General features: G+C 46.5%; 1 protein-coding gene across 1 annotated transcript; it reads right to left on the reverse strand.

Moving 5' to 3' along the window:
• Nucleotides 1-268: 268 nt before the first annotated feature.
• sox4a (SRY-box transcription factor 4a) lies at nucleotides 269-4,563 on the reverse strand. Its single transcript, XM_076075351.1, has 2 exons — nucleotides 3,466-4,563; nucleotides 269-3,379 (listed from the first exon to the last, which is right to left on the reverse strand). Exon 2 carries the CDS (start codon nucleotides 3,361-3,363, stop codon nucleotides 2,248-2,250), a length of 1,116 nt encoding a protein of 371 aa, XP_075931466.1. The 5' UTR covers nucleotides 3,364-3,379; nucleotides 3,466-4,563; the 3' UTR covers nucleotides 269-2,247.
• Nucleotides 4,564-15,751: the final 11,188 nt, after the last annotated feature.

Here is a 15,751-nt window from a genome sequence, read left to right on the forward strand (position 1 = left end):
CCAACACGTCTGCGGCCCACAGCCAAACACATATCCGTGCGCACACGTGCACAGAGTGTAAACATCAGACATCAGATTGGATCTTTTGAATGAGGCTTGGCTGTGGAATGTGATAATGAAGGCTCACATTTTCCTTGTGCATGCTGGGGGCTTCAATATGTGTGACTGCGCCGGTTCAGTCCTGTAAAACTGTGGATGGTAGCTATTTAGTTTGGCTTTTTTTTTTTTTAAAGGGTACAGATAATGAAATAACACAAGAAATATAGACTTTGTACTTTTCAGTTCCAGCTGATTTTATTTCCTTCTTGGAAGAAAAGAAAAACAAATAAAAAAACGACAATCTGTACAGAGGTCTGAGAGGCAGTGATTGACCCAAACATTGGCTGGTTTTGAGCTATAAACATCAAATGATATTGGCATGATTGGACAAAACATGATCATACACAGCATATTGCACAAATGAAAAAAGAAAAAGGACAATAGAAAAGATGTCTCAAAGGTTAAAAAAAAAGGAAAAAAGAAACTCCTGGACCACAATCATCTTCAACATAAGGATGTCCAAAGATGGCTGTCCTAGTGCCTGTCGTTGATCATCATCATACATAAAACACACAATCTTTGCTTATAGTACAGTCAGTTTACATAAATATCTTCCATGTTATTATTCTTTTAAAATCTTAAACACAACAGCTATAGCTACATATACCTGAATCTGAAATACAAATGCTATTTGCCATGCCATAATATAGGAAAACAATTAGCCTGCTATACTTAGCCAACAGGTACAGAAAGGTTAAATACTATTTTTGATGCAATTTGCGCAATAACAGATGAAGCACTTCATACATCTCCCTCCCTTCAAAGTCTAGGCAAAGTGGAATGAGTGTGAAATTCCATCCAGTGGTTCAAATAAAACTTATCTTGATAAAAAAAAAAAAAGCACACAGAGGTATTAGCTCTATCCAAACAGTGACTCTCTGGGATCTTACACGCATATACTTTAGGTCTATGTGTACTGGAAACAGTCACCACTCAGACTGGGAGCCTCAGTGGCGCTTTGTTTACTTGGCTGGTGAAACTGGAGTTACTGTGCCATTAAGAAGCATGTGGGTAAATACTGTAAACACTGTGTGAGGTCAGATTGTGCCAAACAAACCCCCCTCTGCACGTCTAAACACCAATGTAGACCCAAACAACAATGTTGTAGGCTACCCACTCGCTGGAAACCCCCTTTCTATAGATTTTGTACAAAAATACAAGTAGAAAATCATGACACACTCAAATCTCCTTAAAAGTGAGAGAAGTCAGACATTTTAAATAAGATACACTTCTAGCCCTTCCGCGCTGGATACAGACAGGTGTATGTGCACAAACACAAACGAGACCTGTACGAGAACAATACTTCTATGTATAAAAAAGTTTGGCCGGTATAAATACATCGATATAAAAAACGTCATCGGACACAGAGGAACTACAAAGTTGAAGCACTAGGCAGAAAGGATGCGCGTCGGGGAACATTGGTCCTGAATTGTGCACTGAGTGTTTAATAAAAAGGTTCAGAAAAGAGTTTTCTGAAGTTTGGAGTCAGTCTTTGTTTTTAAGTCCTGCCGTTGAAAGAGAAGCTGGTGATAGTGAATTGTGTCCTATGGTCACACAAATTGCGTAATTACGCAGCAATGAACATTTTTACGCATTTAACAACAACAAAATCCTCCTTATCGCGGAGGGCATGCGTGTTGATATTGAAACTATTTTGAGTTTGGAAAAAAACTACACCTGAATAGCAACTTGATGGTCAATGTTAATTGGCTGTATCTTTAACAAAGCCCAACATGACGAGCTGTCCAGTAAATGTCCCTTTCCCCGACCCAAAACAACATTAAGATTCAAAGTTCGTTCTGAGTCCTCGTCATCTGCGGATTGGTTTGAACACTTGAGCTGAAGTCCGTGTGTTTCACTGCTCTCTGCTTACATTCACTCCTCCTCCGTGTCCAAATGCAAACTAAGCATTTCCCCCGTCTGCGCGTTCCCGTCAAGCGCACGGAGCGCTGTCCAAGTCTGTGTGCGGCGCGCGTACCTGGGCTTCAACGCGCACACAGGCCACCTTTTCTTTCCTGTTTTCACTCTCCCTTATCTAGTGAAAGAATGAAGGAAATATTCTGGTCTGGACGCACGCGCCTGTCTAGGGGAGTTCAACAGTTCAAAACGTGGGGGGGACGTCGCGTCTCCTCTCCACCGTGGTCCTTTTCAGTAGGTGAACACCAGGTTGGAGATGGTGGACTCAAGCCAGTCTCCTGAGATCATCTCGCTGACCTCCGGGGTGCAGTAGTCGGGGAAGTCGAAGTGAGACCCCGCCCCACACTCCCCGAAGCTCCAGTCCAAGTCCCGGTCCAGCTCTGGGTCGGAGAAGCCCATGCCGCCTAGCGACATGCTCTCAACCCCGGGGCTCGGGTTCAGTTCAAGCCGCTCGTCTTCAAACTCTTCGTCTGATGATGAGGATGACACCGATGAGGAAGAGTGCGAGGCTGACGGTGTTGGAGAGGAGGCGCGAGCGTACCTGAGGCGCGCGGTGTGTGATGACTCGCTGGCCGCGGGACTCTGCTCCTCGTACAGGCTGAGCGGGTCGCTGGACTCTGCTGAGCTGCTCAGGGTGGGACTGGCCGGGACTCCCACGGAGGGAGGCCCGCTCTCCAGGCTGCCTGCCCCGCCGAACATGTGGCCGCGCCTCGCCTCTCCGGTGCGTTTGTCAGGGATCTGTCTCGCTCCAGACACTGACCTGGATTTGAAGAGCGCCTGGTGATCACCGGGAGACGCGTAGTCCTGCCCCGTGGCGCTCTTCATGCCCCCCTGTTTGTGCGTCCGGCTCACTCCTTTGGACGCGGGGCTTCTCTTCACACCGGCTTTGGCGCTGCGCTCCCCGCTCTTCTCCCCGCGGTCCGTCTGCTTACTCGCTCCGCTTCCCGACTTGACCTTCTTCCTGGGCCGGTACTTGTAGTCTGGGTAGTCGGCCATGTGTTTGAGGCGGAGCCGCTCCGCCTCGCGGATGAACGGGATCTTGTCCGTGTCTTTCAGCAGCTTCCAGCGTTTCCCCAGCCGCTTGGAGATCTCCGCGTTGTGCATGTCCGGCGACTGCTCCATAATCTTTCTCCTCTCGATCTGCGACCAGACCATGAACGCGTTCATGGGTCGCTTGATGTGCCCCGTCGGAGTTTTGCACCACGCCAAGTCTCTCCGCACCCCGGAGGAGGGGGACTCGGGGGTCGGAGACACATCCATCTCCAAGTCCATTTCTCCCGTGTCCGTGGAGTCCCCGCCGGGAGAATGACCGTGGGCGCTCTCTGTCTGGCTCATGTGCTGCACCATCCTGTCCTTTAAGTGTCTGGAAACACAGTTCAGTTCAGTGCTACTGACAAAGTTCGCAAAAAAATGCCTATTAGGCTTTCACAAAAATAAATAACTCCTCACCCGTTCTTATTTCAGGCGCTTTAAAACCAGACCGCTGACGACTACTGGTCTCAAAAGTTCATCCAAGTCTCCTCTTTTCAGTTCAGCACGCTTTGGAGACGACTGTTCTCTGAACTCTTTACCAGTGCGCTTCACGGAAACAAAAAAAAAGAATAAATCCCGAAACTAATCAACGGCAACTTTCAACTGCCTGTGCGGCTGAAAACTCGCCCTGCGAGCCTCAAAATGCGCTGCTGAGGGCAACAGCAGTGCAAGTCCCTTAAGCGAACCTGGCTGTCTGTGGCGCAGCTTGTCTGTGCGGTTGAGGAACCATGTGGTTGAATGGAGCAGCTGCGCGTTCTCATAGTCTCCCTGTTTCCTGAGCGCTCTGTAATATTACTGTAAACACAACAACGAGAACCTCGCCGCTTTATACCCTCATCGCGAGATATAAAAGCCAATCGGCGTCTGTCTCCATCCTGCTTTTTTATTCAAGCCCCTCCCCCCGGCTTCTCATTGGCTGAATAAAGAAAAAACGGGTAATAATAATAATAATGTGCAATGAGGATCGGTGTGTCTGACCTCATTCCTGTCAGACTCCACTGAAGGAAAGACGAACTCGTTATGCGCGCGTGTGTGTGTGTGTGTGTGTGTGTGTGTTTTAAAGGGGCACTTTGTCCTTTCCCCTGCTGCAAGGGGAAGCTGGCAAGGTTATACTTAGAACTTCATTACTTGCATGTGGATGAGTATCGACTAAATTTAGGTTATGTGTGATGTTGGAGGGCAAGGAAAAAATGCTGAGGAAACAACAAGAGCAGCCACGACACGTTAGTCAGACTGCAGTGCGGTGAGCAGGGATGCGGCGGAGAGCGAACCCACCCAAACACGGCTCATCCAACCTGTTATTTACAAATCACTACGGCAGCAGCTCGCAGCATTACATCACAGCAGCGAGTGTAAACGAGTGAGGCGATGATTGTTCTTCACACTCTTCATCGGTGCTTTATGGTAAACCAGGAACCTGAAGAGGATTATGTATCGGGGCCACACACACAACAAAACAAACAAAGTCACACTGACTCCACAGCAGCGCTGCACAACGCACAGCTTCCTCCTCCTCCTCTTCCTCCACAGCTCCACTATGTTAACATGCACATGTCATGTAGGATCACATTACAGCCTGTGTCGCTAGATGTCAGGCTAGAGCCAACGGGCGCTGATGAGGTGTACGTTGTGCGCGCGCGTGTGTGTGTGTGTGTGTCAGCATGCACGGCGGATTTATCTCCGTCCTGTAATCGGCTGTTTTGAGCTGCCGTCTTTAAATCATGCAGGTGATGTCATCGAAGGCTCATGTTGATCCTGCAGCTGAACTGAGGTGTTGTGCTGAACTTTGTGTCCTTCAGTTGATGGTCACCGAAGAGAATTCGGATCCAAGAATCAACAAAACATATCTATTTGTATCTTGTCTGATTATATTTTCATGTTCTCCAACATCACTTATGCACTTACGCTGTCTTTTCTTAATTCATGACGTGATCTATGTCAGGATAAAACAAGGCATAAACTCTTTAAAATTTCACAACCCGGCCCCTTTACCCCCCTCGGTGCTGACATAAATCAAACACATAAATAATAATGAGCTCCTTCATCAGTCTATATCTTTAGCTGCCCCAATTATAAGTGCACACCTGCCACCGGATTAGTTTGCCGTCTCTCTCTATCTCAACGCACACGCGGGTTTGTTTGAACAGGTGTAGCAGGTAGACCTGTAATCTTATCTGATGTGTGAGAAGCAGCTGTCAGGTAGCTTTCCACTCTGTCACCGGCAGATGTGCGGCTCTGGCAGCGCCGGGGCCGCCGAGCACCATCACGCCGGCCTATCGCTCTGTCATCTTCAGAGCTGCCGGAGCCATGTGTTTACCCCAAATACACCGGCGCTCTGTTGACGCCTAAAGGGATGGTGTCATTATGAGGGAGTGCTGTGGGAGACTGGGGCTGTTACAGCGACTTCTTCAAAGTGTGTGCGCGGTGCGAGCTAGAGTTAAGACATGGTGTGGGTTGTCTGAGGATGATGCACCGCTGGTAATTCTGGGTTGAAACTTGATGAATAAAAACAAAAAAAGAGATGGGTTTTCCTTAGTTTTTGTGACAGGCCTGTATCATCACACCTGTAAAATTTCATTTGGCTAACCTTTGGTAACAGTGAAAATATTGAAGGGGCTTTAAAAAATAACATTAAAAACATTCAGAGCTGACTGACGCTGTGTTTAATATTCCATTTCTAATAAAATATAAACATTAACCGGCCGTGTCAGCCTAACCCTGGAGCAAACTACAGGGTAAATGAGTGTACAGCACGTGCCTGTGTGTGTGTGTGTGTGTGTGAACGTTTTTGCAGGGAGCTGGATTTATTAGAACCGAGGCTGAAAAAATAAAAAAAAACTCGCAGTCGTCAGAGTGTGCCATGAAAGCGAGGGGTGACATCAAGAATCCGATAACAGACAGAAAAGAGATGGAAATGGAAAGAGGAGCGTGCATTGCAGAGAAAGTGTGCGTCTTTCAAACGGAGGTGCTCATTACCATGAACTTGCCTTTTTCAACCGCCGAGCAATGACGTGCCACTTTGACCTGCCTGCTCGTCATCCAGGGGTCAGACACAATGAGGCCTTTGTGTGTGTGTGTGTGTGTGTGTGTGTGTGTGTGTGTGTGTGTATGTGTATGTGTATGTGTGTGTGTGTGTGTGTGCAGCCCTAACTGAACTGGTGCTTTTCCAGGGAATGAAAGTTTGAAAAAGCGGTGGGAAGTCCCCTCCACTGCAGTTAAACAGAAAAACTGAAGACTAAGCACTCATTTGCATACAGACACACACACACACTCCCTCTCTCTGTCTCCCTCAGTGTGACTCATCCACAGGCAGTTTGTCCTCTCTGTGTTTTGTGTGGATATGGCAGACAGTGCAGGTGGCCATCTCACCATTTCACCCACCTACTGCTGTCCCTCCTTACACAACAACACTAAGTCACTTATTTTTTAGTTACCATGGAACATACAGTACCTCATGCTATCTTGTATCCTTCTGTGTTTCTTCCCCAACAATCAGAGATAACAAATAAACGGAGAGGTAAGAAAACTGGCTGAGTGGACAAAATAACAGGAACACATTACAAAATACCGCAATCCAAGATAAGAAGCCTTTTTTGTAGTTTTGAGGCCTTAATTTAATTGCATTACAGGCGTGCCTCCTGAATACCCTCTCTTGATGCCTGCAAGTGTCTTCTACTTCCTTATTTACGCTCGATAATCAAGCTTATGTTTGGACATAAACAGAACAAATTGTTCGGAGAAGTAATTGTTTAGTTTCTCTTTCCATCTTTCTTATTCTATTCCCACTCGATCCCGATGTTCTTCCTTCCTTCCCTTCCGTCACGTTTGAAAATCCTGCATGGAGACACACAGAAAGCGGTACAGAGGAAGAGCGAGCGCGCGTCAGGTGGATGCAAAGACAGAACAGAGAGAGAGAGAGAGAGAGCGTCCTTGACGGTGAACAAACCAGAGGCGAAATAAAGCGCGAACGCAAAGCAGTAGAAAAAGAACGGAGACGGAAAATTTAAAAAATGTCTTGTTATGAAGAGAGTGAGTTGATTTGTGAATCCTTGCTTGCTCACTCGCTTTATCCCTCCATCGCTACTGTAATCCAGAGGATTTGGTCAAGGTGGGAGAAAAAACAGCGATGGGAGTCAGATGAAAGGAAACAGATGAATGAATGAGTGCAAGAGGGAGGTGTGGTTCGGGCCGGCGACGCCACGCCCAAGGAACTCCAAATATCCCTCGTCCCGAATAGCGATGACGAGGCCGGTCAGATGATTGCTGTGTCACGGCGAGGCAGACCAACTCACACGAACACACACTTAAACACACACACACACACACACAAATGTACAAACAGTACCGGCGAGACAGAGCCAGCTAAGCACCAGAGTACCGCTGCCGGACCCAGACGTGCTGCAGAGTCAAATCGAGAGCACACACTCTCTCTCTCTCTCTCTCTCTCACACACACACACATACCAAACTCGCTCACAAACGTACACACACTCGCTCACACACACACTCAGCCACTCTCACAGCTGCACTCTACTACACTCAGACTCTCTGATACAACGATCGGTTTTTTGGGGGCATTGTCTAAAAGCCAGAGGAGTGGGAAGGAGCGGAGAATGAGAGCAGAGGAGAAGGAGGGAGGAGGGAAAGGGAAGGAAAGGAGAGCAGAATCAGGAGACACAGAAGTCGTCAAAAGTCGTCGCCCTTGCACTCGTTGGCTTCCATCAAAAGGGTACCGCGACGAGTTGGAGGACGGACACTTTCGATATACAGCACTCTCGGCGGAGGACAACGTCTCAGACCTGGATCCGTTTGCAGCGGCGCAGGAATGGATATACTATAAAAGAAGAATTTTTGTTCTTTTGGAAGGGAAATCGCATCAGAGTTTGGAGTTTGCCGGGTCGCTGTGGTTTTCGCAGGAGCGTCGATGGCTGCAGCCACAAAAGAGTCGGATCTGGGAAAGAGACAGAAAGCATCATGACGAAGTTAGGTAGCAAGTGGAGAAAGAGGCAGGAAGGGGAATGCGGAGGCAACATTGCATGAAAATGTATCCCCCCCCCAAAAAAACTCTGCAGTGCTGCATATCACGGAGGAGAGACAGACAACTGCAACGCCTATCTCCCCTCGATCTCCTGCATTTCTACCTTTCGCTTTGCCTTTCCCCGTCTCCATGTACGTCTGCGTTTCGACACACATGCAAACAACATACGCTGACTAAGCTTTCGATGCTACACAGACACCTCATATCACCCCGCACCCCCTTCCCCTTCCTCTTTCCCCCTCCTCCTCCTCCTCCTCCTCCTCCTCCTGTGTTGCTGGCACATCCTCCTTCAGGCAGGCTGGTGGTGTCCTCACGTAGCCCAGGGAGCGCTGTCCTCAGCTCGGGCACGGCGGCAGCAGCTACAGGGGTCGATGAGAACCAGGCGTGGAGCTCTGAGGCTCTCTGCAGCTCCAGACAGGCTCCAGACGCACTGACCTACATCAGTCTCAGTCAGACTGGGAGAGAGATGGAGAGAGAGGGAGAGAGAGAGAGGGATGAGGAGGGGGTGGGGGGTGCAGAGAGAGAGAGAGAGAGGATGGGAGAGTGATTGAGAGACTGGTAAGCAGAGTGGAGAGGCTCGGTTTGCAAAATAGCAACATTTATTTTAAAAAGAAAAAAGGTGCAAGACAGTGGCAGGATGTGAGGATGTGAGGAGGGGAGGATGTGAGGAGGGGAGGAGGGAGGGGGGGAATGGAAATAAACTCTCATCCTTTCACACTAATAACGCTTAATTAAAAATCCCTTTTTGTCCTCATCATTCTGCTAATCTGTATCCTCGCCTCACTTTTCCCCTTTCGCCTCTCATCCCTCCCCATGCTGCCCTCCCTCTCCCTCTTCCTCTCCTCATCCTCTCCCTCTCTTTCTCTGTCTGTTTAGCGTGACTCTCATCATATACCATCCGAAAAACGTCTCTCACTGTGGGAGGATTAGTCCGTCTCTGGCTGCCTGCTTATCTGTCTGCTCTGGCTTTCGGCTGCAGAGGGAGAGAAGGAGGTGGTGTGTGTGTGTGTGTGTGTGTGTGTGTGTGTGTGTGTGTGTGTGTGGAGGGGAGGGTTTGGCATCGCTTGCTCAGTTGTTGTGGCTATATCAGCTCGTCTCAGCTTATTGCAAGTGTGTGTGTGTGTGTGTGTGTGTGTGTGTGTGTGTGTGTTTTATATTGCTGGAGTGGCGCAGCAGAGGCTCTGCAGTGCGGCAGGAGGAGAAAGAGAACATTTTATACGACTGTGTGTGTGTATGTGTGTTCAGGCAGGTGTGTGTGTGTGTGGCTATTGGGCGTGCATCTCCTTCAACGCTCAGACTGATTGTGTCCATTCCTGCAGTGCTGCGGCAGTGTGTGTCCAAGTGACTATGTGTGATCATTACTCCCCAGTGCCGGCATCGACACTAAACACGGATCAATACCAATACTGAGGCAGATAGATCAGGCTAACGTTAGCGTGGCTCCCCTGGGACCCCGTGTGGCAGCAGAAGTCAGTCTCTAAAGCAACATACCTCAGTCACACTAACAATGTCTTTATCCTGAGGTGAGCATAGGCCCCGGGGAGCTAGGGGAAAGAAAAGGCGAGTATATTAGAAGATACAGTAAAGTCCAGCGGGGTCAGAGGATCCTGGTAAGGTCAGTGACACACAAAGAGATCTGAAAATTGACCAGGTATTTAAAAGGTTGGGGGGTTTTTTTTCTCTAAAGCTTCCCGATTCATTTGGAGCTGTCAGTCTTCGCAGTTTATCTATAAAAGACTAACCTCTGTGTTATGGCTGCGAAGGTATTAGAAGAATTGTTTCGCCAAGATTGAAGAGATCAGAGGCAATCACACAAAACAGTGGTGGAGAAAATCCTCCATCGGCTCCTCTGCACTGTTCCCTCCAACAGTCAGCCACACAAGAAAGCATTAAAATAGCTTTTTTTCACATAAATATAACGGTGTATACTGTACTTATAACTGTGAAAAATAAAAAGCTATTTGTGGCTATTATCAGTCCTAAAATCTTTTTTTTTTTGTGGAAACTAACGATAGAAATGTAAAAATGACACATTGTGGTTTTTACGGGGAGGTGAAAAGGTGACTAAAGGAAGTCACTGCACCCGGCAAGAAATAGATACAGCATATTACTCCTCAGAAAAACCCCAACCTGTCATGTTCACTGCTAGTGAGCCATTTGTCTCCAGTCTTTATGCTAAGCTAACTCAACCTCGTGCCAAACTTAGAGCACAGACATGAGATAGGTATCCATCTCCTCCTCTAACTCTTGGCAGTGGATTCATTTCAATGGAATCGCCACAGTCAGTGGATTTGCTCACAGAGGCAACATAAAGTTGACCTTTGAGAAACTTTCAGAAACAAAGTGTTCTTGACATTGCTGACCTTTGAGGGAATGGAGAGAACAGAAGAACACAAATTGGACGTTGGAGACAGCAGTTCACAACAATCTCAACTTAAGAATGACCTGTCGTGCCTATTTTAAGCGAACATGCCCTTTAATTCCTGAGAAATAATGAAGTTTGAACATCTATAACGTAGAATATAGAATTCAACTTATGACAAAAGCTCTGGTGAATGTTAGTGGACATTAAGCTGAGATTGTTCCATTAATTACCAACAGTCCCCACTCGACCAACTGAGTGGGGACTCAGCAACTGTCCCCACTGCTCAACCAGCATGGACACATTTTGTCCTTCCACTAGGGTGTAGGTGGGATTCTCATCTTCAACTGGACCCTCGCAACCAATCAGAGGAACGCCTGCGCTTTGTGAATCATATGGCTCAAAGTTTTGTGATCTGCCATTTTTTTTTAAAAATCTGGGTCGAGTGAATTAAAAATTGCAGTCGCTATTGACGAGCTTGCCTATTTAAAAGCGGCGGGCTTGTGCAGGATGTCCCGTGTGGCAGTTGTCTGCAGTGTTTTAACCACAACTTTTGCAAATGGAAACGCGAAAATAACTGTTATACCGTGTAACGGACTGAACTGGACTGAACTGGACTACTTGGTGGAAATGTGGCTTTACAGCGCAGAACAGTTTAGGGATTTCAAGGGGCTGTTGGCAGCTACGATAAATATATGAGACTGTACCTTTAAGAGAACTTAGATTTAAAAAGCGAACGCCTTGTTTGAATGACGATATGACAGCATGTAACCGCAATCCACTCAAAACCAAACAATGGTGTGATTTCTTTTGGTATGGCCTGAAAGAGCTCTCGGTTCACTCCATATGAAATGTAAACCATCCACTTAAATCACAAAAAAAAAAAAAAAAAACCAAGAGCAGCTTTAAAAACAGCATCGGTCCACAAGTAGTTTATGTGCATGCATCAATCCAGGATGGCGAGGAGCGTGCTCCTCATCTAACATGGCACACTCACTGCTGCCTGATTACGGATGAAGACTCCTGGCTGCTGCAGCCAAGTTTCAAAGTCAGTCAAGATAGAGACAGATAGAGACGTCACTGAGTCGATCTCGTCCCCGTTACTGCTGGAGAGGGAAGTTATCAGGTCCAGATGCAAAGAAAAGTGGGTCACCACACGAAACACGTGCCAGACCCTATACTTCCCCATATGTACGGGGACCCACTGCTTACACAAGTGCACATACTGTATATGTACACTTGCCAAGTCAGACCGTTTTCTTCCCCATCTCCCAAAATAGCACAGAGCGGACTCAGTGTGTATGCGTGTCTGTCTGGTTCCATCTGGCTTCTATCGTACATCTGCACATAAATCCCTGCCCGTATGCATGGTTCCCTTACGCTAAATCTCACAATTTGATCATAACTACAGGGTGTGTTTCACGTCTTTTAAGTTTTTCGATTTCCCCGCGGTCTTTTGTTTTAATGTCTTTCTCGTATGACATGCAAACTAGTAGCTGCCTTAAACCCCCAGACCCCTTTCATGCTGCGTGTCTGCCATCACAAACAACAGAAATCGGACAGCGGTGGAGGAGCGCGGTTTGGCCCGCAGATCTTTTCGATGGGGAGTTTACAGGAGAGCAAGTAGTTGTTTTTTCTGTGTTTCTGTACTGTAGAGGTCATGAGGAATCCATTTCAGGGGGGGATTCAGCATGTGAAGTGCTGTAAAAGCGAGCCGTGGTGTATCATCCGAATGGCTGAAATAGCCTCAGGCGGAGTACTATTTGTGAGCGTTGATGTATTTAAGGCCAAGAGGGCATCGTCAAAGCCCTCACCGAGTTTTCCAAGTATTTCCCAGTGTGACCTTTTTCTCAGAAAATAAACGCTCAAAATCAATGACACACTTTATTTTTTTCTCTTCCATTCTGCTGCACTTAGCTTTTTTCTTCCTGGCTTAACGCTTTACGAGTTGTGACAAATTACGTTGCTGAAAGCGCTGCGGAACAACAGCAACGATGAACCCTGAGCATGTAAACACTTGGGCGCAGACAAACAGAAACACCACAGGGCCGGGCCGCCAAGGTTATATGATTGGACTGGACAGCGAGTGTCAACCCATGGGGCAAATCAGCTGGGTTATGATGCGTAATCGGTCTGCTGTCTGAGGAGGTGTGTGCGCGAGTGTGTGTGTGTGTGTGTGTGCAACTCTGCAACACACACTGGTCATTCCCTAGCTATGCCCAGGGTGCATTGCATTGATTAGTGTCTGAGTGTTGGTCCCATCTTGAGCTGACGATTCGGCGGCGTTACTGCCATGAGGAGGGAACCCTCAGAGAGGCTGTCCGTTGGTGTGGTCTCCCCCGCCCATGTGTGTGTGTGTGTGTGTGTGTGTGTGTCCACTGTCAAATCTGTAAACCTGCCCTCTAATACAGTATCATGTCTGAAGAAAGATCTAAAGAATAATTCTGGTTTATTTCAACTTGAGTCATATTTTGGTAGATTCCTCTATCGTCTCTACTGGGAAAATGGTTATGATGGTTTGAGGAAGGAAGCCAAAGTTTGACAGCTGCGACGTGTTTTGCTGATGGAGAACGTGGCAAGATCTGGTTGGTTTAACTAAAAGAGTGGACGTATACTCAGATTAGGAAGAAGCAGGAGGAGCGAGAGAGAGAGGATTGTGAATGAATGAAGTATAAAGATAGACTGCAACTTCACTCCCGGCTCAGGAAGACATTACTGCACTATATCTTTACATAGCAAATACTTGTTTGAGTTATTGATGCTCAGAAAATCAAATATTAAAACCCTTTAAATGTATGATACTAGCTGTAGGCTCTCTACTTACCAACACTGCAGGTAAGACAGCTTGTAAACAGCTGAGACTGGATAATATCTACACTACTACACTCGCCACTACTGGAAATAATAGCTTGCTACAGGAAAACATTACATCATTTTGAAAACAGACAGTACTCAGAGGTTTTACTTCACTAAAGGTAGCAATACTACAGTGTATGTATACTCTGTTCAAGTAAAACTCAGGAATTCAGACTCTTACTTAAGTTAAAATACAATAGTATTAGCATGAAAATATACTTAAAGTTCCAAAATTTACAGTACTCATTATTCACAATGGCCTCTTTTAAATTGTATATTATATTGCAGAACTATAACTGATGCATTAATGTGGTCATTATTTTAATGTTGCAGCTGCTATAAAAGGTGGAGCTAAATGTGATTACTTTTTACTGGCTGGCTGTCTTCATCTCGCTACAAAATAATAAAAACGCACTAAACAGCTTGTTGAAATGAATATTTCTCCCTCTGAGTTTGGCTTATTTTTTAGAAAGCCTGCCCTGTAAAGCATGAAGGAAAAGGTGGATTTTTGCTCATTGACTTCACCACTGCGGTGCAGCATGCCAGATGCTGAAATCAAGCAACTACACCAACGTGAGCAAAGCAGTAGAGAGTGAGTCTGTCTGTTTGTTACACAACACTGAGTCAAAGGTGTGGAGCTGTATGTACAGTCACAGCAGACTGTCGGCACACGGAGAGAAAAGGTGGAATTAACAGTTTGGTGATGACAATTTCTGTGTGTGTGTGTGTGTGTGTGTGTGTGTGTGTGTGTGTGTGTGTGTGAAGGAGACGGAACCAGGAGTTCACATTGCCCCAGACTGACCGGACAGAAATTATTATAATAATAATACCATAACGACGCAGAGGCCTCAGGGGATTCCACGAATAGAAACTTTCAAGAAGGCAGGAAGAGGAGGCAGGGAGTAGAAGGATCGGACGAGAGAAAGAAAATGTGTCGCCTGTGTTTGTCACCCACATGTAGGTATGTGTGTGTGTGTGTGCGTTCGTTGCTTCAGAACAGCACGTTGTGTTTTTTAGCCTCCATACTTTACACCTTGCTGAATGTTTCTGTGTGGCAGACTCTTCTCCCCAAGCTCTTTGTTGCTTTTATAGCTCAGGCGGTCTTATCTAACCAGGTCTCCTGAGAAAACCCGAGACAGAGAGAGAGAGAGAGAGAGAGACAGAGACAGAGAGAGAGAGACAGAGAGAGAGAGACAGAGAGAGACAGAGAGAGAGAGACAGAGAGAGAGAGAGAGAGAGAGAGAGACAGAGAGAGGAGCAGAGAGGCTGCAGACTGTAGAGAGCATGCATGGGAAGTCTAAGAACTGAAAGTCACATCAACAGAGCTGCAAAAACATCCATCCTAATGAGTCACGTTGTATACCGTGAGTCTTAGAATATCATTTTATTCTTAGAAAAAGCAACAGTCTTGACAACTGAGCGAGTGAAGTGCAGGATCTGCTTTATTTCCCCTCAACATATTGGTGCTTGTTTGTAGAAAATTGCTGGAGGAAGCAAAAACTGCTTTTATAACAAGTGGAAGCAGGTTCAAAGGTAAAATGAGCCAAGCTAGTCGGGTATTTTACAAGAGGGGAATTACAGGATGTTGGCAGCTTTAGTGTTTTAAGGAGGAAGTCTTTGTGTGTACGCGGACTTACAACACGTTTCCATCCGAACTCGTCACACACTGACTCTCGGTCAGAAACCTTGGTGTTTAACGCACTGGGAGAGTCAAACAATGCTCCACTACAGTTGCAGTAAACTTGTGGTTAAATTTGTGAATTGTTAGGTTTGGGAAGAACTTCATGGTTGGACTTAGTTAAATGTAAAAAAAGAAACGTAACATAACTTCACTAACGTAACTTTGAAATAATTCAACAACACTTTGTAACACAAACAGCTGTCTCCTGGTTGGACGTCCTGTGTTTGTTTGACTCGCCTTGTGTGAGTTTTCTGTCTTCATACATGATATTTACTTGAAAGCCCGGCGCGTCTCATAAAGGTGCTAAAGGGTGTCTTGTGCATCAGTATCAGACACCTAAGGGTCTACATTTGACACTCTGGGGAAGAGAACGGGCTGGGACCTGCTGGGCTCTAACCACACAGCTCTAAGCTAACGCTCAACCTGTGTGGCTTCCAATCACTGCAGTAGCTCATTAAAAAAAAGCTGCTTATGCAAAATGGGCTGTTCGCACACAGGTGAGAATGGAGCCCTGGGGCCGTGCTTGTACTGTTGACTCAGACTGTAATAGACTTCACTATACAGTCGCAGTTGCTGTTAGATCTACTGTAAAAGCCAGCACTAAATCCATCACTCAGATTACCATAAACACGTGACTTGATTGGTAATCTTCTACTCAGAGGGTACGTAACCTTTTCTGTGACCCCGTCAAATGGAGTGCATTATAATGCAAATTAAACTTCATTATACTTCAAGGGTCTGCATAGAAATGTATGACAGTGCAGACT

The sequence above is a fragment of the Anarhichas minor genome, unplaced genomic scaffold, assembly GCF_050575085.1.
Source record: "Anarhichas minor isolate MPS153535 unplaced genomic scaffold, ASM5057508v1 ptg000051l, whole genome shotgun sequence".
Classification (NCBI taxonomy): domain Eukaryota; kingdom Metazoa; phylum Chordata; class Actinopteri; order Perciformes; family Anarhichadidae; genus Anarhichas; species Anarhichas minor.

What these genes read in the sequence shown, in the direction of transcription:
- sox4a (XM_076075351.1), bottom strand. Translation starts at nt 3,363, where the DNA reads ATGGTGCAGCACATGAGCCAGACAGAGAGCGCCCACGGTCATTCTCCC.